At 43.3% G+C, this 20,474-nt stretch overlaps 1 protein-coding gene across 3 annotated transcripts in view; it reads right to left on the bottom strand.

Annotated features, from left to right (window-relative positions):
• Positions 1-20,013, bottom strand: part of eftud2 (elongation factor Tu GTP binding domain containing 2) — a 69,253-nt gene extending 49,240 nt beyond the window's left edge. The window contains exons 1-8 of one of the 3 annotated variants that reach the window (XM_085966262.1): positions 19,487-20,013; positions 13,332-13,440; positions 10,357-10,516; positions 6,178-6,256; positions 5,598-5,673; positions 4,898-4,963; positions 3,438-3,473; positions 3,257-3,347 (exon numbers count right to left, since the gene is read on the bottom strand). In XM_085966262.1, the coding sequence (XP_085822388.1) occupies positions 3,257-3,347; positions 3,438-3,473; positions 4,898-4,963; positions 5,598-5,673; positions 6,178-6,256; positions 10,357-10,516; positions 13,332-13,430 (607 nt within the window). In that variant the 5' untranslated portion in view covers positions 13,431-13,440; positions 19,487-20,013. Of the gene's footprint in view, positions 1-3,256; positions 3,348-3,437; positions 3,474-4,897; positions 4,964-5,597; positions 5,674-6,177; positions 6,257-10,356; positions 10,517-13,331; positions 13,441-15,295; positions 15,549-19,486 lie in introns of those variants that run through there. The other 2 variants (XM_085966261.1, XM_085966263.1) reach the window with 2 other exon arrangements.
• Positions 20,014-20,474: the final 461 nt, after the last annotated feature.

Genomic DNA, 20,474 nt, shown 5'->3' on the forward strand with positions numbered 1-20,474 from the left:
ATATGGTTCATTGGATCAATTATATCCAACTACCCTCATGCTGGTTTTTCTGTTTAAACTATGGGTACAAGAAATAAAAATAATTGGAGTGAAATCACGCTTAATAGCAAACATCATGTGTTCATATGAAACTCCTCCGTCTTTAGTGTCTTTGAGTGTCAGCCGTGGCTCAGTGGGTAGCACCCTCACCTCTGAGTCACAAGTTTGTGAGTTCAAGTCCCACTCCAGAGACTTGAGCACAAATTCCTAGACTGACACTCCACTACAGTACAGTACAGGAAACTCTCGATTTACCGGCACCTAAATAACCGGAAATCTCTGTTAACCGGCAAAATTCAGGAGTAGGTTCAGGTAAGTTTTACTTCATATATTAGTGGCTGTTCCTGAATCTGTGGCTGTGTAACTGGGGTTCCTGCACCTGTTGCTAAGCAACAGGGACACCTGGATCTTGTGGCCAGGGTTCCTGCACCTGTTGCTAAGCAACAGGGAAGCCTGGATATGTTGCTGTGTAAGGGGCTCTCGTACCTTTTACTATACCTCTCTGTAATCCGGACTTTTTGATAAACCAGCTCCACGCCGGTCCCGTCGGTGCCGGATAAAAAAGTTTCCTGTACTGAGGGAGTGCCGCACTGTTGGAGGTGCCGTCTTTCGGATGAGACGTTAAGCCGAGGCCCCATCTGCTCTCTCAGGTGGATGTAAAAGATCCCATGGCACTATTGTGAAGAGGAGCAGGGGAGTTCTCCCCGGTGTCCTGGGCCAGTATTTATCCCTCAACCAACATCACTAAAACAGATTACCTGGTCATTATCACATTGCTGTTTGTGGGAGCTTGCTGTGTGAATTTGCTGCCATGTTTCCTACATTACAACAATGACTACATTTCTAGGGTTGTTCTGCATTATAATTGCAGGAGTTTTGTTTTGTTGCCGCCAGTAGGTGGCAGTAAATGGAAATGGCCAGTAGGGTCACTCAACAGGAAGTAGTATAGTGATAGCAAACAAAGAGGTCACATCAGCATGGAGCATGCTGCAAGTTAATCCGTTGTAATCTTACATTGTTACGCCTTCGAAAGCATTGCCTGTGAGTTGAATGGTTTCATTACATATTCATGTTTAGATGTTAGTTATATCTCATGTATGTAACAAGGTGCATTTCTTTCTTTTTTCTTTCTCAGTTTTACTCCAACCCAATGCAACTGATTTGTATTGTTTCACTGACCTCATGCAAGTGTGGCTGTCCGACAACTGAAGAACAACAAGGCCACCGAGGCACTAAAGCATGGCGGAAAAGCACTACTGCCGCGAATTCATGAACTCATTTCTCTTATCTGGAAGGAGGAGAGCATGCCAGGGGATCTCAGAGACGCCGTAATTGTGACCATCTTCAAGAAAGGTGACAAGACTGATTGCGGTGATTACAGAGGAGTTTCCCTGCTGTCTGCCACAGGGAAAGTCATCGCAAGAATCCTCCTCAATCGCCTTCTCCCAGTGGCCGAAGAGCTCCTCCCAGAGTCGCAATGCGGATTCCGCCCACTAAGGGGCACAATGGACATGATCTTCACCGCACTCCAATTACAAGAGAAATGCAGGGAACAGTACCAACCGCTGTACACGGCCTTCTTTGATCTCACAAAGGCCTTCAACACTGTCAACCGTGAGGGATTATGGAGTGTTCTCCTCAAATTCGGCTGCCCTCAAAAGTTTGTCACTATCCTCCGCCTGCTTCACGACGACATGCAAGCCATGATCCTGACCAACGGTTTCACCACAGACCCAATTCACGTACGAACCGGGGTCAAGCAAGGCTGTGTCATCGCACCAACACTCTTCTCGATCTTCCTGGCTGCAATGCTCCATCTCACCCTCAGTAAGCTCCCCACTGGAGTGGAGCTAATCTACAGAACAAATGGGAAACTATTCAACCTCCGTCGCCTCCAGTCCAGGTCCAAGGTCGTCCCATCCTCTGTCATCGAATTACAGTATGCAGACGACGCTTGTGTCTGCGCTCACTCGGAGGTCGAACTCCAAACCATCATCAACACCTTCACCGAAGCGTACGAGAGCATGGGCCTTACTCTAAACATCCGTAAGACAAAGGTCCTTTACCAACCTGTCCCCGCCACACAATACTGCCCCCCAATTATCAAAATCCACGACAAGGCCTTGGACAACGTGGACCACTTACCATACCTCAGGAGCCTACTGTCAACAAGGGCAGACGTCGACGACGAAGACGAAATCCAACACCGCTTTCAGTGTGCCAGTGCAGCCTTCGGTCGCCCGAGGAAGAGAGTGTTTGAAGACCAGGACCTCAAACCCAGCACCAAGCTCATGGTCTACAGAGCAGTGGTGATACCCGCCCTCCTGTATGCTTCAGAGACATGGACCATGTACAGCAGGCACCTCAAAGCACTGGAGAGGTACCACGAACGCTGCCTCCGCAAGATCCTGCAAATCCATTGGCAGGATAGGTGCAGCAACGTCGGTGTTCTTGCTCAGGCCAACATCCCTAGCATCAAAGCTTTGACCACGCTCGATCAGCTCCGATAGACGGGTCACATTGTCCGCATGCCCGATACGAGATTCCCAAAACAAGCGCTCTACTCGGAGCTCCGGCAAGGCAAGAGAGCCCCAGGTGGGCAGAGGAAACGCTTCAAGGACACCCTCAAAGCCTCCTTGAAAAAGTGTAACATCCCCACCGACACCTGGGAATCCCTGGCCCAAGACCGCACAAAGTGGAGGAGAAGCATCCGGGAAGGTGCTGAATACCTCGAGTCTTTTCGCCGGGAGCATGCGGAAGCCAAGCACAGGCAGTGCAAGGAGCACACGTCAACCCAAGCACCCCACCCACCCGCCCCTTCAACCACCGTCTGCCCCACCTGTGACAGAGACTGTAGGTCCCGCATTGGACTCATCAGTCACCTGCAAACTCATTTTTAATGTGGAAGCAAGTCATCCTCGGTTCCGAGGGACTGCCTAAGAAGAGAAGATATAAATGTAAGTCTTTTTTTGAAATTTTCAACCAAGACATTAACATTTGAACCCATCAGATTAAGAAACCCGATAGCAGCATGGTTGCAACCACATTGTTTTGTGTGTTTTTCTGCAAGTCATGGATGAAGTCAAAGTCGTTGCTGGGAATTTACATGCTCAGAATCAATGAAAACTATTTGTTACCAGCATCACCTCATGAGCTGAACAACACAGCCTGTAATACAACAATTTTTATCCATTTGAGGTCAGTTCATAGCACACACCTGGAGTATCTATGATGTTGAAGAGATAGGATTTGCCCTTGGAATCCGGAAGCACCATTGTGACTGGGGTACTCTTTATACCTACTCCTCTCTGGGGAAAAAAAGTAATTGCAGGAATTATCCAAGAGAATTTGAAAAAGCTCCAACTAATTCAAGTAAAAAGCAGCATCTTTATGCTTACCTCCTGCTCTGTAAAGAGTATATCAGTGTAGCGAAGCTGAGAACAAACAAAATACAACTTCATGTTAATTGTTTTGAGTGTTAACCTGGTGATGCAGTAGTTTGGTTGCACCAAAACAAAAGCTACACTGGAGCCTCAATTTATCAAAGTCCAGGGGAACCAACACAGTAAATACTTTCAGCATTCCCAACCAATATATTGGCCCGGAATGTGCGGCCAGCAGCGAAGTGAAGGCGTTCCCTGCTGGCTTCCAAGTAAGCTCCACACAGGGTTCTCACATGGGGAAAAGACAAACCTTAAATAAAGATGCATAAACTTTCTTAAAAATGTTAATTTTTATTAAAATGGAAACATTTCACACTGCACAAAATTTAAATTAGTTTTCCAGGCCCTTAACATTTGTTTAGCAGTCAATACGCTGTTAAAACCCCAGTTACACCTAATTCCTTTGGGTCTAACTTTTAGTGGGGAATTTAACAGCGTGATTATTGCGGAAGAGCCAAACTTTTCGACAGTTTCAATGATTTATGAGATCTCGCTGATTGCCGGCTCTGTGGGGGGCACAGCGCAGTCAGTTTCGAAGCGGTCATTGACAGAACACGACTCCGGGATTTCCGCATGCACCAATTCCTGAATTTGCGGTCAGTTTCAAAGACGGTATGACAGCGTACTCAAGAGTGTGCCATCATACCGAGCGCAAATTAAGGGCCATTAGTTTCTACTCATCTGCCCCTGTTCTAGTCTCCTAACTCTTCAGTAGGCCTTCTGCTCTCTTAAGCCGCTATTGACATATCTTTAAGTTGTGTCTCCCAGAATAAATGACATGGCTGCACCTTGCATTATTCTACAGCACTGATCTATTGCCCTCCCACTCTTTTCTCTCCACTACTCAGTCAGAGTACGGAACAATTGGTGCAAGACCAGGAGTTGTGTGGGTCAGCATTATTCCTATCTACTCCATTGGGATGGACAGTTTGAATTTGACATGCCTAGCACAAAGGAAACATCTGGCCTCAGGGTTCCTCTATCCTTGGTGGATGATCCGAGACTGGGATGAACCAAGAACTTTGATGTATCAAGATATTCAATCGCCCAATGGTCGATCTATCAAGATTCCACTGTTTACATACATTTCTTTAAAACGGCTTATTAAAAAAAAGTTATATCAATCTCAGTATGATTTCAAAACAGAACCAGAAAAAAGAAAGTAGCCAACAATTGATCAATATAGCAAATGTTGAATTTTAACTCGATCCTATAACTTTAGTTTAATTGTTCTTAATATTTAAGTCAAATGTAAGCTCCAGGCTTTAAAGAGTTAAAAGAAGTACTGAATAATACCGCTATGTGTAGAGTAGACAAATTAATATGAATATATAGTCAAAAATGATATAACCATCGTTAAGATTGTACGTTTATCCGGGAAATCTTAAGAAAATAGATGTTGCTAATGTGCTTACGTCTCGGTCATCCTTTTTACGAATCTCTGGGTGAGTCTGTTCAATTAAGCAATCAACAAAATTTGTCTGAAAGAAAAATTGTAAAATGTTTATATTTAGCTGATTACATCACGATAACACTCCACTTATAATACAGGAAACTTTGGTTTATCCGGAGGTTGTATGTCCAGAAACCTCGATCTAACGGCAGAAATCAGCAGCCGTTTTGGTTAGTTTTTTTCCTTCTCCTAGCATTTTTTTTTTTTTTTTTTATAAAAACAGTCAGGCTCTGGAAAGCGTCTCTGTAGCTTAGCAACAGCTTCAGAGACACTTCCAAGGTACGGGCCGAGTGTTTACAAGCTGTTGCTAAGCAACGGTGTTACCTCCGTATCCTTCAACATTAGCGCTGGTCTATCCGGAAGTTTTCATAGATCGGCAGCAGCTCGGTCCCGTCGGTGCCGGATATCAGAACTTTTCCTGTATTTGGTATTTGCTTCTACAATTTATTTTTCATTACTACCAGTGAAAATAATGAATACCACATTTAAGATTTCCCCCTCTCCGAGTACATCAATAGCAGCACTGCCACATGCCAGCAACAATCACAAAGCACAGGATAAGCATAATTATTTGCAGATCTTAATTTTTAATTCTCCAATGCAATTAAAGTTCAAACCATACTCTGCAATTGACAATGTACCTCCACACATCTATTACATACCTTCCCATGGTGTAAATGCCCACAGAGAGTAATGTTCCGAATTAGCTCGGAATTATCCATCAAATCTGCAAGGAATCTGAGATGAAAAAAAAGTGACGATTCATGTAAATATTTATACTTTCACTCTATTGATAATCAAACAGAGACTAGACTGCCAACAGAAAAGAAATATTCAATCATACGGTTCTAGGTACATTTAAGAAAGGTGGCAATCAGTGACTTGCTTTGAATCAAAACATTATTTGGTTGTTATACCAAAAGTGGTTGATGCTCAAAGGACTTACTCACTGAATAAACAGCCCTTTGCAGGGGACTGGGCACCTTTCACCTCTGGATCCTGAGTTTGAATGCAGCTATAATGTGCCAATTGTAAGGTTACCACATTAAATGAGTCAAGGAATTCTCAGTGTAATTTCATTACACTGCGTGCACATAGCACTTAATTATCCACAAATCAGGACAAGAAATAGCAACCTTGGTCGAAGAGGCCACGATGGTTGGTGCAGAAAATGGAAAACTTCACCGTGCTGCAGCTGGGCACTGAAATTGATTTTTTTATGCTGCATAACTATTCACTTACTCCATATCGTACACTGTTTCTGGTAACTCCTGCTCCATCAATGTAAACTTCTTTTTCTTGACAGGTTTAATGATAGGTTCTGAAAGTTGAAAAACCTCAATTACAAAAACAGCAACAAGTGATTCCATTAAAAGAGTTAAAAAAATGTACTTCAAATGGACAAAGTCACTATGCATCTGCCTAAACAGACCCATTAATAGTTTTACTTAGAAATATGTTAGATGAATACATGTTATGGGAATAAGAGTGGCACAGTCAAAGATGATTGTATATTTGCTTCAGTTTAAATTAATCCAGAGACGTTTTCCTGAACACAGACCTCCTTCCTGGACTATTACCATTATCTTGCCTCTCCAGCTAACCTATAGGATCCATCCATTGTAGGAGGACCCCTATCCAAACACCCCAATGCAACAAACAACTATGCCCCACACACCATGTTCCACTATACTATAACAGTGACTACACTTCAAAAGTACTTCCTTGGCTGTAAAGCGCTTTGGGACAGCCTGAGGTTGTGAAAGGCGCTATATAAATGCAAGTTCTTCCTTCTTTCACTGATGTTGCTCCTCCTAGCCTGCAGCTCACAGTTCCTAAATTACACTTATGCACGTAGATATCCTCTGATTGATTATCTTATAATTTCCATGCCTGCAATATTTAGTGGATCAGCTTATTATTGTTGCTTCATGTGCAAGACTGAGGAATAAACAGTTAAAAAAATGTTTGTCTCCACAGAGTTTATTAAAATATATTATACATGTCGAACAAATGCTAAGACCAATGCTGCAGCACAGAAGGAGGCCATTCGGCCCATCAAGTCTGTGCCAGCTATTACGAAGAGCAATCCAGTCAGTCCCACTCCCCCGCTCTTTCCCCATATCCCTGCAATTTTTCTTCCTTCAAGTATTTATCCAATTCCCTTTTGAAGGCTACTTATTGAATCTGTATCCACCAGCTTATCAGGCAGCGCATTCCAAATCCTAACCACTCGTTGCATAAAAAAGTTTTTCCTTACATCGCCTCTGGTTCTTTTGCCAATCACCTTAAATCTGTGCCCTCTGGTTACCGACCCTTCAGCCATTGGAAACAGTTTCTCTTTATTTACTCCATCTAAACCCTTCATGATTTTAAGTCTTTACAGTAGAGGACACTAAAAATATCCCAACACTGGACAAACAGGGGGCAATGGGGGGGGAGCTAAACACGATTAAAATCACTAAGGAGATGGTACTCGGTAAAATAATGGGACTTAAGGCGGATAAATCCCCCGGACCTGATGGCCTACATCCTAGGGTCTTGAGAGAAGTGGCGGTAGGGATTGTGGATGCATTGGTGATTATTTTCCAAAACTCCCTGGACTCAGGAAAGGTCCCGGCAGATTGGAAAACTGCTAATGTAACACCCTTATTTAAGAAGGGAAGTAGACAAAAAGCTGGAAACTATAGACCAGTTAGCCTAACATCTGTGGTTGGCAAAATGTTGGAGTCCATCATTAAGGAAACAGTAACAGAGCATTTGGATAAACATAATTTAATAGGACAGTCAGCATGGTTTTATGAAGGGGAAGTCATGTTTGACAAATTTGCTAGAATTCTTTGAGGACGTAACATACAGGGTGGATAAAGGGGAACCAGTGGATGTAGTGTATTTGGACTTCCAAAAGGCATTTGACAAGGTTCCACACAAAAGATTACTGATCAAGATAAAAAATCACAGGATTGGGAGTAATATACTGGCATGGGTGGAAGATTGGCTATCTAACAGAAAACAAAGATGGGATAAATGGTTCATTCTCGGGCTGGCAATCAGTAACTAGTGGTGTTCCACAGGGGTCAGTGCTGGGACCCCAACTCTTTACAATCTATATTAACGATTTGGAGGAAGGGACCGAGTGCAACATATCCAAGTTTGCCGACGATACAAAGATGGGAGGGAAAGCAGAGAGTGAGGAGGACATAAAAAACCTGCAAAAGGACATAGACAGGCTAAATGAGTGGGCAGAGACTTGGCAGATGGAATATAATACTGGAAAGTGTGAGGTTATGCACTTTGGCAGAAAAAATCAAAGAGCAAGTTATTATCTAAATGGAGAAAAACTGCAAAGTGCTACAGTACAAAGGGATCTGGAGGTCCTGGTGCATGAAACACAAAAAGTTAGTATGCAGGTGATCAGGAAGGCCAATGGAATCTTGGCTTTTATTGCAAGGGGGATGGAGTATAAAAACAGGGAAGTCTTGCTGCAGTTATACAGGGTATTGGTGAGGCCACACCTGGAATACTGCGTGCAGTTTTGGTTTCCATATTTAAGAAAAGATATACTTGCTCTCGAGGCAGTTCAGAGAAGGTTCACTCGGTTGATTCCGGAGATGAAGGGGTTGACGTATGAGGAAAGGTTGAGTAGGTTGGGCCTCTACTCATTGGAGTTCAGAAGAATGAGAGGTGATCTTATCGAAACATATAAGATTGTGAGGGGGCTTGATCGGGTGGATGCGGTGAGGATGTTTCCACTGATGGGTGAGACTAGAACTAGGGGGCATAATCTTAGAATAAGGGGCTGCCCTTTCAAAACTGAGATGAGGAGAAACTTCTTCACTCAGAGGGTAGTAAATCTATGGAATTTGCTACCCCAGAGAGCTGTGGAAGCTGCAACATTAAATAAATTTAAAACGGAGATAGAGAGTTTCCTAGCAGATAAGGGAATTAGGGGTTACGGGGAGAGGGCAGGGAAGTGGACGTGAGTCTAGATTCAGATCAGCCATGATCCTATTGAATGGCGGAGCAGGCCCGAGGGGCCGTATGGCCTACTCCTGCTCCTACTTCTTATGTTCTTATGTAAACACCTATCAAATTTCATCTTCACTTTCTCTGCTTGTCTGTGTACTTAAATAAGGTCTGTGCATATCTCTAATTATTCACACACAGCAAACTCTGTTTAGTGGTTGCTTGCTCTGGTTAGTGGAGCTGTAGTAAATATTAAATTACAGTTCAGGTGAGATGGCCAGAGGTCAGCGCCCTTTATTTATCTGCAAAAACTAATTACAACATTCAGGCATTCATTAGTTTAAATGCAAATTTATTCAGTATTGACCGTAGTATTTTTTGAAAATTGACATTTAGTGTTACGGTTAATCAAACGTTTCCTACTGAATGTTGCTGGTTATTCAAAACACTCACCAAAAATTGTGAGCAACATTATACTACATGTAAACAGTAGCCAAATTTATGTTCAGCACAAAATTAAGCAACCAAAGGCTATGCAGTTCAAGGCACTTAAAGCACAGATGATGTCTATTTTACATGGGGAGAGCAGTTTGCCATTATTTTTAAACTGACAAAATAAAATCTGTTAAGAAATTAAAGATTACACAGGATATACGACACAGAAACAGGCCATTCGGCCCAACCAGTCCATGCCGGCGTTTATGCTCCACTCGCGCCTCCTCCTGTCTTTCCTCATCTAACTCTATCAGTGTAACCCTCTATTCCCTTCTCCCTCATATGCTTATCTAGCCTCCCCTTAAATGCATCTATACTATTTGCCTCAACCACTCCCTGTGGTATTGGGTTCCACATTCTCACCACCCTCTGGGTAAAGAAGTTTCTTCTGAATTCCCTATTTGATTTCTTGGTGACTATCTTATATTGATGGCCTCTAGCTATGCTCTTCCCCACAAGTGGAAACACTTTCTCTATGTCTACTCTATCAAAACCTTTCATAATTTTAAAGGTATGTCTTCGGTCACCCCTCAGCCTTCTTTTTTCAAGCGAAAAGAGACCCAGCCTGTTCATCCTTTCCTGATAGGTATACCCTCACATTTCTGGTATCATCTTTGTAAATCTTCTCTGCACCCTCTCCAGTGCCTCTATATCCTTTCTATAATATGGCGACCAGACTTGTACACAGTACTCCAAGTGTGGTCTGACTAAGGTTTGATACAAGTTCAGCATAACTTCAATACTTTTCAATTCTATCCCTCTAGAAATAAACCTTCGTGCTTGGTTTGCCTGAAAAGCTTTTTTGGGAGATGGGACTAAAATGCCTAGAAGCAAGAACAGAAGAGGTAGGGAGGGGAGAAGCATTTTTAAAACAATTAAAACCTGTGTAACACAGAGGGGTTTAGAGAACCATGAGCTAAAGCCCTTGCATATTGAATTATTTCAATTGTTCCACCTTACCTGTAAGCGGCTGAGTATCCTCCTCTTGGACGATTGTCTCTACCTCAGGCCCGTACACCTCCTCTGCTGTGGGGTAATACTTCTTATCCTCGTGTAGCACCACCTCCATTCCAACATGATCATCATCCTGATCTCCAACTTCTTCATCGTCGTCATCCTCCTAATATATTCAAACACAAAAGCATTTTTAAAACAATTGTCTGAACATTGATGCAACTACTTTGAGACATTTCTTTACTCCCCTGTATGAGTAGAAGAAATGCAATATAAAAGTGCTTTGTATAGCTATTGCACTTTTGGAGTTTCAAGGAGTAATAGTATTATGAACATATGAACAATGAGGGACACCTCGACATCTAACCTAGATCTGGCCTTATACAACTTAAATTTGTGACAAAGCTATTATTTGATTAAAAGATTTAAGAGGTAATATTATTATTGTTTAGTGCATGTTCAATTTATTGATGCACAATGTACATTCAAACGCATGAAAAACAGTAAGGAAATCTGCAACTCCAATTACATTCAGCCAAGATTTGTATTCCGATCATCTGATGAGCAAGCAGCTGAAGTGCAGTATCATGAAAAATTGTTGCACTCTGCAAAGTGAGTTCTAATAGTTAACATTAAGACTTTCAATACGTTTGATAAACATTTTCAATCCATTGAAACAGTATACATTCAGATTGAGTACTTTCCAATTTCTCCAATCGTTTAGTCAAAAATCTGGAACAGGATTGAAGCTGTGGAAGCTGGGATTTTTGTTATAAACAGCATTGCATTTAAACACAGACTTTGTATTGATTTTAGAGTTGGTAACTCTGCGGGGTCACATATTGCCTTTAGTGCTAATCTCTGCAGATGAAAATTACCACCAAATCATTTCTGGCTAGCTCCCTCAAGACAAAGTCGCAGACAGGTGTGGGGAAGGTGCACGTCAGCTGATCTCACTGGCAGGAGCAGAAGAGGAGGGGAGTGTGGAGGAAAGGATATGCAAGCAGCCAAAAACTCCGCTGGACTCCTAGTAGCAGCAAGAATAAGGGGAAGATAAAGCAATAGGGGAAGGTATTAGCGCCAGCAAATTTATCACTGTTTGTGTCTTTTGAACAGCTATGCATCAGCAAGCAGTTCTTTGGTTTTTATTTTTTGTTTTCAAGTGGATCTGACCGCTGTAGAAATCAGCTGCAACATAAATAAGACACCTCCTACAGCAAAGACACTAGTAACGGTAATAAAACGAGCACAGGATAAAATTGCTCAATCTCAGTGGGCTGCCATACATTTTAATTTCGACCTACTTTATAAGTCTTTATAAATGGACCCTTGTGATTTTATTATTAGCTGTAACACGCGTCTGTCAAAAAATAAGTGACCCAGAAAAATACTTGCCCGGTCTATTCAAAAACAAAGGCTGGAAGTCAGTTGAGCAGCAGGTATCCGCCTGACAAAAACAAATTCTACCTCTCTCCTACTGACTTGCAGCGCCACATATATTATGGGCTTATGTTTGGAATTTTTTTCCTACAATATTCCTGTACAGGATTCTAAGAATTGATAATGCTCTAACTAGTGTATGTCAAAACACAGATGGTCAACATGAATATTGCTTAGCTAATCAAGGAAATGTAACTTATTTTGTAAGTGGCTTTCAGTGACGCCCACAGGACAGAGCATGTGGCTTTGCCATGATCACATCTGGTTTTCGGAGAACCCATCTTGAAAATCTCCTCAGTGGTGGCCATCGTATCGTATCTTCACACTTAAGGCTAAAGGGATCAAGGGATATGGGGAGAAGGCAGGGACAGGGTAATGAGTTTGGATGATCAGCCATGATCTCATTGAATGGCGGAGTAGGCTCGAGGGGCCGAATGGCCTACTCCTGCTCCTATCTTCTATGTTTCTATGTTTCCCTACCACAAGGCTACACATACCCCAGCATTATCACTGTATTTGGCAAGGTCAATAGCATTACAGTACTCTGACAGTAGTTGGCAGAACAGATGGTCCATCGCTTACGGCTCATCACCACAGTCGCACATCACTGAGTTATTGTCATTGCGTTACTAGGGGCCATAAGAGGAGCATTCGTGCTGCAGCCTCTATCAGGCTGTTTATCAGTCTGCGAATCCTTTTACTACTCACACTAGTCTCCTTAGTGGTAAATAAGTACGTAAATCCTGGCGTCGTTTTGACTCAAGTTTAATTGCTTAAACAAATATTTGGGTTTAAACACTCAATGTAAAAACAATTTTTTGTTTGAATTAATATATGTTAGAAAATGGGGTTCCAAGAGAGTCAGGGAGACTTAGCATTCACAAATCTGTCTGTTTTACCCTAATGCAGAAGATCGCATATTATTACGGCTGCAAAGGATCCGAATACAGAATATTTATGGGAGTATTTATAGAGGAATTAGTATTAATTATAATGCTTGCACAGTAAAAATGTTAATTAAATGCTGCACATTACAGTACTTTTCAAACTATGAACCTAGGATAATTAAGTGTGGTGAAAATTAAGCAGAAATGTTCCTCAACTGGCAAGACATGGATTAAATACACTGATTATGATTTTAATATACTGTATTTTTTTTAACAAAACCTATCTGGAGAAGAATCATAGAATGGTTACAGCACAGAAGGAAGCCATTCGGCCCATCGAGCCCGTGTCAGCTCTCTGCAAGAGCACTTCAGCTAGTCCCACTCCCCCGCCCTTTCCTCGTAGCCCTCCAAATTTTTTTTCCTTCAGGTACTTATCCAATTCCCTTTTGAAAGCCACGATTGAGTCTGCCTCCACCACCCTTTCAGGCAGTGCATTCCAGATCCTCACCACTCGCTGCGTAAAAAAGTTTTTCCTCGTGTCGCCTTTGGTTCTCTTGCCAATTGACATGGTATTTGGGCATCGTCAAGGCAAATCCTAAAAGAAACTGTAACGCCACTGGGGCCAAATCTGAACACAGTGAACATTAACCTCACCTCATCTAGATCATCGTCCCTGCCTAGGCCGTCTTCCTCGTCAGAATCCAACTCTGGTCCAATGTAGTTACCAAATTCATCATACAAGTCTGTATCCATGATGGGAACTCTGAAATGAACAGACAAGTTAAATTTATGGACCCATTTCTATATATGCAAATACCTTTTTAAACAGCTGACTGAACACACAGAATAATACAGCACAGAAGGAAGCCATTTGGCCCATCATGCTTGTGCCAGCATGGGCATTGAAATATGTTGTGGGATTACAGCATACTAATACACAACATGTCCATCTGAAATTCCTCTCTCCACTATTTAAGAGATGGCATTAATGCAATTTTTATTAAGTGGATTAACTCCTCCACTAAACTAGTAGGGAGAAGAATGTCAGAGGAACCCATTAAGCCCTCAGACTATTACTCCACAATGTAATTTCGAGGCCCTGGGTTTATATTTTATTCAAAAGCTGTGGGAGATTCTTGTCCCTGTATTTTCCCTAATATTCAACAAACTCCACATAAAATTTATGCTAAGAAATTCAAAGCTACACAGTCATGCAATGGTATCAGCCTGGCAAAGAGAAGAAAATATTTCCTTCTTGAAAATATAAAGCCCTCCTTTCACGTCTAGACTGCAGTTCAAATGCAGGCAGTCAGTATTTTTCTTGACATTTGGGTTATAACAAATACACACATTTTGAAAGACATGAATTTGGAATGGTTCAGATCTATAATATTACCTGGACCCACCCAGAGTTCCCTTTAAGGAAACCAGGCCTGAGGGGAATAAAATAGCAGGAAATGCAGCTTCTGAAAAGAGAAGACATTTCCTGAAGGAGATATATCCAAAAAGGCCTCCCTGCGACATTTCTCTTTTCAGATACTGACAAACCTGTAAACCTTTCCAGAATGTGTTTTTAATTTCAGATTTCCAGCATTCATAATTTGTCTTTTTATCGCCCCCCCCACCCCCCAAAGTGAAATGAGGTTAATGCAGCCTGGACCAAGCTGGGGCAAAAGTTGGCATAAAATTACTCAGCATTTCATAGAAGCATACAGCACAGAGCGAGGCCATTCGGCCCATCGTGCCTGTGTCGGTTCTTCGGTTGAGCTATCCAATTAGCCCCAGTCCCTGCTCTTTCCCCCTTCAAGTATTTATCCAATTCCCCTTTGAAAGTTACTATTGAATCTGCTTCCACCACCCTTTCAGGCAGCGCATTCCAGATCACAACAACTCGCTGCTTAATTTTTTGTTTCCTCATGTCACCTCTGGTTCTTTTGCCAATCCATGTCCTCTGGTTATTCACCCTTCTGCCACTGGAAACAGTTTCTCCTTATTTATTCTATCAAAACCGGTCATGATTTTGAACACCTCTTATCAAATCTCCACTTAACCTTTTCTACTCTAAGGAGAACAACCCCAGCTTCTCCAGTCACCTACATAACTGAAGTCCCTCATCACTGGTACTAGTCTAGTAAATCTCTTCTGCACCCTCGCTAAGGTCTTGACATCCTTTCCAAAGTGTGATGCCCAGAATTGCCCACAATACTCCAGCTGAGGACTAACCAGTGTTTTATAACTGCCTTGCTTTTGCAATTCATGTCTCTACAAATAAAGCCAAAAATCCCATATGCTTTTTCAACAGCCTTCTTAACTTGTCCTGCCACCTTCAAAGGTTTGTGTGTATACACCCCAGGTCTCGCTGTTCCTGTATCCCCATTAAAATTTGACCATTTCGTTTATATTGCCTCACTTCACACTTCTCTGCATTAAATTTCATCTGCCATGTGTCTGCCCATTTCACCAGTCTGTCTGTGTCCTCCCGAAGTCTGTTACTATCCTCCTCATTGTTTACTACATTTCAGAGTTTTGTGTCAGCTGCAAACTTTGAAATGATGCCCTGTATACCCAAGTCCAGGTCTTTAAAAATATCAAAAAAAAGTAGTGGTCCTAACACTTACCCCGTGTGGAACACCGCTGTATACTTCCCTCCACTGTTCACCGCGACACTCTGCTTTCTTCCCTCCACTGTTCACCGCGACACTCTGCTTTCTTCCCTCCACTGTTCACCGCGACACTCTGCTTTCTTCCCTCCACTGTTCACCGCGACACTCTGCTTTCTTCCCTCCACTGTTCACCGCGACACTCTGCTTTCTTCCCTCCACTGTTCACCGCGACACTCTGCTTTCTTCCCTCCACTGTTCACCGCGACACTCTGCTTTCTTCCCTCCACTGTTCACCGCGACTCTCTGCTTTCTTCCCTCCACTGTTCACCGCGACTCTCTGCTTTCTTCCCTCCACTGTTCACCGCGACTCTGCTTTCTTCCCTCCACTGTTCACCGCGACACTCTGCTTTCTTCCCTCCACTGTTCACCGCGACACTCTGCTTTCTTCCCTCCACTGTTCACCGCGACACTCTGCTTTCTGCCTCTTAGCCAATTTCATATCCATGCAGCTACTGCTCCTTTAACCCACGGGCTTCAATTTTGCTAACATTTTATTTTATCAAACACCTTTTGAAAGTTCATAAACACATCAACTGCTCTACCCTCATCAACCCTCTCCATTGCTTCAAAGAACTAAATCAAGTTTTTCAAACATGATTTGCCGTGCCGACTTTCATTTATTACCCCATACTTTTCCAAATGTCAATTTTGTCCCGGATTATTGTCTTTCTAAGTTTCCCCACCACTGATGTTAGGCTGACTGGGCTGTAATTGCTGGGTTTATCCCTCTCCTCTTTTTTGAACAGGGGTGTAACATTTGCAATCCTCCAGTCCTCTGGCACCACCCCCACATCTAAGAAGGATTGGAAGATTGTGGCCAGAGCCTTCGCAATTTCCACCCCAGTAACCTAGGATGCGTCCCATTCGTACCGGGTGACTTTTTGAGGACTATCAACATTTTAAGTGCCTCCTCTTTATTTTTATCCTTTCAATATCGCTACTATCCTCCTTTACTGCTACACTGGCAGCATCCTGTTCTCTAATGAAGACAGATGCAAAGTATTCATTTAGTGCCTCAGCCAGCCCCTTTATATCCACAAGATGACCACCTTTTTGGTCCCTAATTGGCCCTACTCTTCCTTTGACTAACCTTTTACATGTTTCTAAAAGACTTTTGGGTTCCTTTTTATGTTAATCGCTAATCTATTCTCATACTCTCTCTTTGCCCCTCATTCCTTTTTTTAAGATCACGTCTGTACATTCTGTATTTAGCTTGGTTCTTTGACACTAATGTCATCGGACAACCTCACCAAAGGAGGCCATAAGGACAGCTGCCATGCTAATTGGTTGCATATGGTTATTTTTCCCTCATTTTTGGTAGCAAAAAAAAACTAACCTCTACCGTCAAAATCTGCAGTATTTAATCATCAATGGAAATAGTGAAAATTCCAGCTTCCAGAACGAATAAAACATAGACTTTCTTGGGTTTACTGGAAGGAGCACTATTTGGGTATAAGTGCGGTGAAAGTATGTGCACAAAAAAAATCTGTTCACATTTCATTCGTGTATGTCAAGTGAGGAAAAACACACATATGCACTGCACCATCCAATTCAATAGATCGTTATAAGCAGTTGATTTAAAAGGTTAACAGACATAACATGAGCGCAAGCAAATCTCATTCAGCATGTTCCAAGCTGATGAAAGCATGAAGAACATGCTGAAGAAAACAACAGCTTAATTCTAAGCAAAGAAAGTACTACATGATTGAAATATTGGTGTAATAAAGGAAGAACAAACTTGCAAGGGCATAGTGACTTTCAGGATCTCAAAAGATCCCAAAGTGCTTCATAGCCAATGAATTACTTTTAAAGTGTTGTCACTATTGTAATGTAGGAAATGCAGCCGCCAATTTTCACACAGGAAGCTCCCAACACCAATAAAATAAATGATCACGTCATCTGTTTTTAGGTGTTGAACAAATGTTCGCCAGGACACCAGGAAAGCTCCCCTGCTTTTTGAGTAGAACCATGCGAACTTTTAGATACACCTGAGAGGGTGGATAATGCCTCGGTTTAATGTCTCAATCGAAAGACAGCACCTCCAACAGTGCAGCACTCCCTCAGTACTGTGCAGAAGAGTCAACCTGGATTATATGCTCAAATCTCTGGATTGGGGTTTAAACCCACAACCTTCTGACTCAGAGGCAAGCATGCTATCACTGAGCCATGGCTAACACAAAGGAAAAGGTTATAAAGAAAAACTACATTAAAAGAAAACTGACAAAACACACAAGAACGTCTGGGATTGTCTGGTGACCCAACGTTAAAACTGTAACAAAACAGAAAATGCTGGAAATCACAGCAGGCAATCTACAGCCGAACACAAGCATCCCAGTTCTGACGAAAGGTCATAGACCTGGAACGGTAACCCTGTTTCTCTCTCCACAGATGCTGACTATTTCAAGCATTTTCTGATTTTATTTCAGATTTCCAGCATCCGCAGTATTTTGCTTTTGTAAAGAGCTCCTCTTTTCCCTTTCGCAGGCTGACTGGCCTGCTCCGTGCTCCTCATTTTTAACTTCAGACTGCCAGCATCTAGTTTTCCTTCAAAAAAAAGCACTAAAAATGGATTTGACGGGGAAAGGAAAATCCACCACCAGTAACAGCAGCAGGAGGAGGAACATGGAGCTTTTAAACATGTGGAGATTGTTTGCTGTTCGGAGTGAACGCAAATCAAACGAGGTTACAAAGAGTGCTGGAAGTTAACAGCAGTGGGCCGGTTGTGGACCCTCTGCCGATCTTAGGATAGGAGTATATACGGCACAGAAACAGGCAATTTAGTGCAACCAGTCTATGCTGGCATTTATGCTCCATTCAAGCCTCCTCTCGTCTTTCCTCATCTAAATCTATCAGCATAACCCTCTATTCCCTTCTCCCTCATATGCTTATTTAGCCTCCCTTTAAATGCATCTATACTATTCGCTTCAACCACTCCCTGTGGTAGCGAGTTCCACATTCTCACCACCCTCTGGATAAAGAAGTTCCTTCTGAATTCCCTATTTGATTTCTTATATTGATGGCCTCTAGTTTTTCAGCTCTTTCGGAAGAGACGTTAAACCGAGGCCCTGTCTCAAGTGGACGTAAAAGATCCCATGGCACTATTTCAAAGAAGAGCAGAGGAGTTATCCCCTGGTGTCCTGGCCAATACCTATTCCTCAATCAACATCACTAAAAAACAGATTATCTGCTCATTATCACGTTGGTGTTTGTAGGAGCTTGCTGTGTGCAAATTGCCGTTTCCTCCATTACAACAGTGGCGATACTTCAAGAATACTTCATTGGCTGCAAAGCACTTTGGTGGTCGTGAAAGGCGCTGTATATAAATGCAAGCCCGCCTTTTCTTTTTTTATTTCCTTCTCCCTCGTGTGCTTGTCTAACCTCCCCTTAAATGCATCTATGCTATCCGCCTCAACCACTCCCCAGCGGTGGTGGGTTCCACATTTCTCGCCGCTCTCTGGGTGAAGAAGCCTCCCCTGAATTCCCCAATTTTGGACGAATTGGTGACTATCTTGTATTGGTGACCTGTGGCTTTGCTCTTACCACCGCCCCCACCCAAGCATCGCAGAGGCTCTCAGGCCCGCACAAAAAAGACCTGCATTTATAGAGTCATAGAGGCACAGAAGGAGGCCCTTTGGCCCATCGAGTCTGTGCCGGCTCTCTGCGGAGCAATCCAGTCAGTCCCATTCCCCGCTCTATACCCGTAGCCCTGCAAGTTTATTTCCCTCAAGCGCCTAGAAAAGGCGGACTTGCATTTATATACGCCTTTCACGACCACCAGACGTCCCCAAAGCACTTTGCAGCCAATGGAGTATTCTCGAAGTGTCGCCATTGTTGTAACGGCGGAATTTGCGCACAGCAAGCTCCCACAAACAGCAATGTGATAAATGAAAACATTGAGTGTGCTGCTTCCACCACTTACTCATATAGCGCCTGTCACGGCCACCGGACACCTCAAAGCGCTTTACAGCCAATGAAGTACTTTTGAAGTGCAGTCACTGTTACAATGTGGGGGAAACACGGCAGCCAATTTGCGCACAGCAAGCTCCCACAAAAAACAGCAACGTGATAATGAGCGGATGGTCTGGTTTTGTTTTGTTCTGTTGGACAGGCAGCGCGCCGCTGCCGGCAGAGCCCGAGCGCCAATACCTGCTGCGATCTTACTGACATTTAGCTCCGGCTTTTCCCAATCCCTTCTTTGGGGTGTGTGTAGTTTTCTCTGGCCTCCGGGCGATGTTGAGCTGGATGGAGTGCGGGCCTTCAGTGCCTGGCAACCGCGCCACGCAGCTAGAAAAGGACCCCTGTCGGCGCCCTCGGCTTCACGTCAGCGTCCGTCCAGTGCGGCCGCCTGTCGCTGAAGCCGCAGCATCTTGAGACAGCTCTGCTTTTTTTTTAAATATAGTGTTGGAAATGTGAGTTAGGGGGATTTTTTTCTCTCTCTCTCTTTTTCCCCAAGATTTCTGGGGTCATTCGGCCCGACTGCCCCACCTCTCTTCCGCGGCTACGTTCGCGCCCGGGTGGCCCTGGAGATGGAGCACGCGGTGTCCGCCGGCACGCTCGAGGCCTTCCGCGACCAGTGGGCGGCCGTGGGGACTGGAGTGCATCGTCACCCCAGCCGGGGTGATTTTAATTTAATTTGATAAGTTTTAAAAATTAATCTAGGGTTTTTTAAGCTTTTTTACAGTCCACTTGTTTGGCCGGGAGAGCGGAAGGCTCCGCTCGGCGATGCAGATGGAGAAGAATGTCGGATCTGCACGAACCCTCCACTGGGAGCGCCGACCCTCATCTGCGTGAATTCCTGGAGACCCGCTATCCTGATGAACAACTGAAGACGACCAAGAAGCTTGTAGAGACTGGGACCCCTGCCTTGTAGGCATGAGGGCTTGTGACTTTGTACAAAGAGCTGAGACTTGAGCTCTGTAAATGTGATTTACTGTAAAAGGTTCAAATTTTAAATTTAAAAAAGTCAACCCGCATTCCCACGGTGCACACGGAGATAAAAAAAAACAACAGCAGCATCTTGAGACAGTTCTGCTTTTTTTTAAATATAGTGTTGAAAATGTGAGTTAGGGGGATTTTTTTCTCTCCCTCTCTCTCCCCAAGACTTCTGGGGTCGTTCGGCCCGACTGCCCCACCT

The sequence above is a fragment of the Somniosus microcephalus genome, chromosome 24, assembly GCF_052327205.1.
Source record: "Somniosus microcephalus isolate GS21.2 chromosome 24, FLI_Smic_1.0, whole genome shotgun sequence".
Classification (NCBI taxonomy): Eukaryota; Metazoa; Chordata; class Chondrichthyes; order Squaliformes; family Somniosidae; genus Somniosus; species Somniosus microcephalus.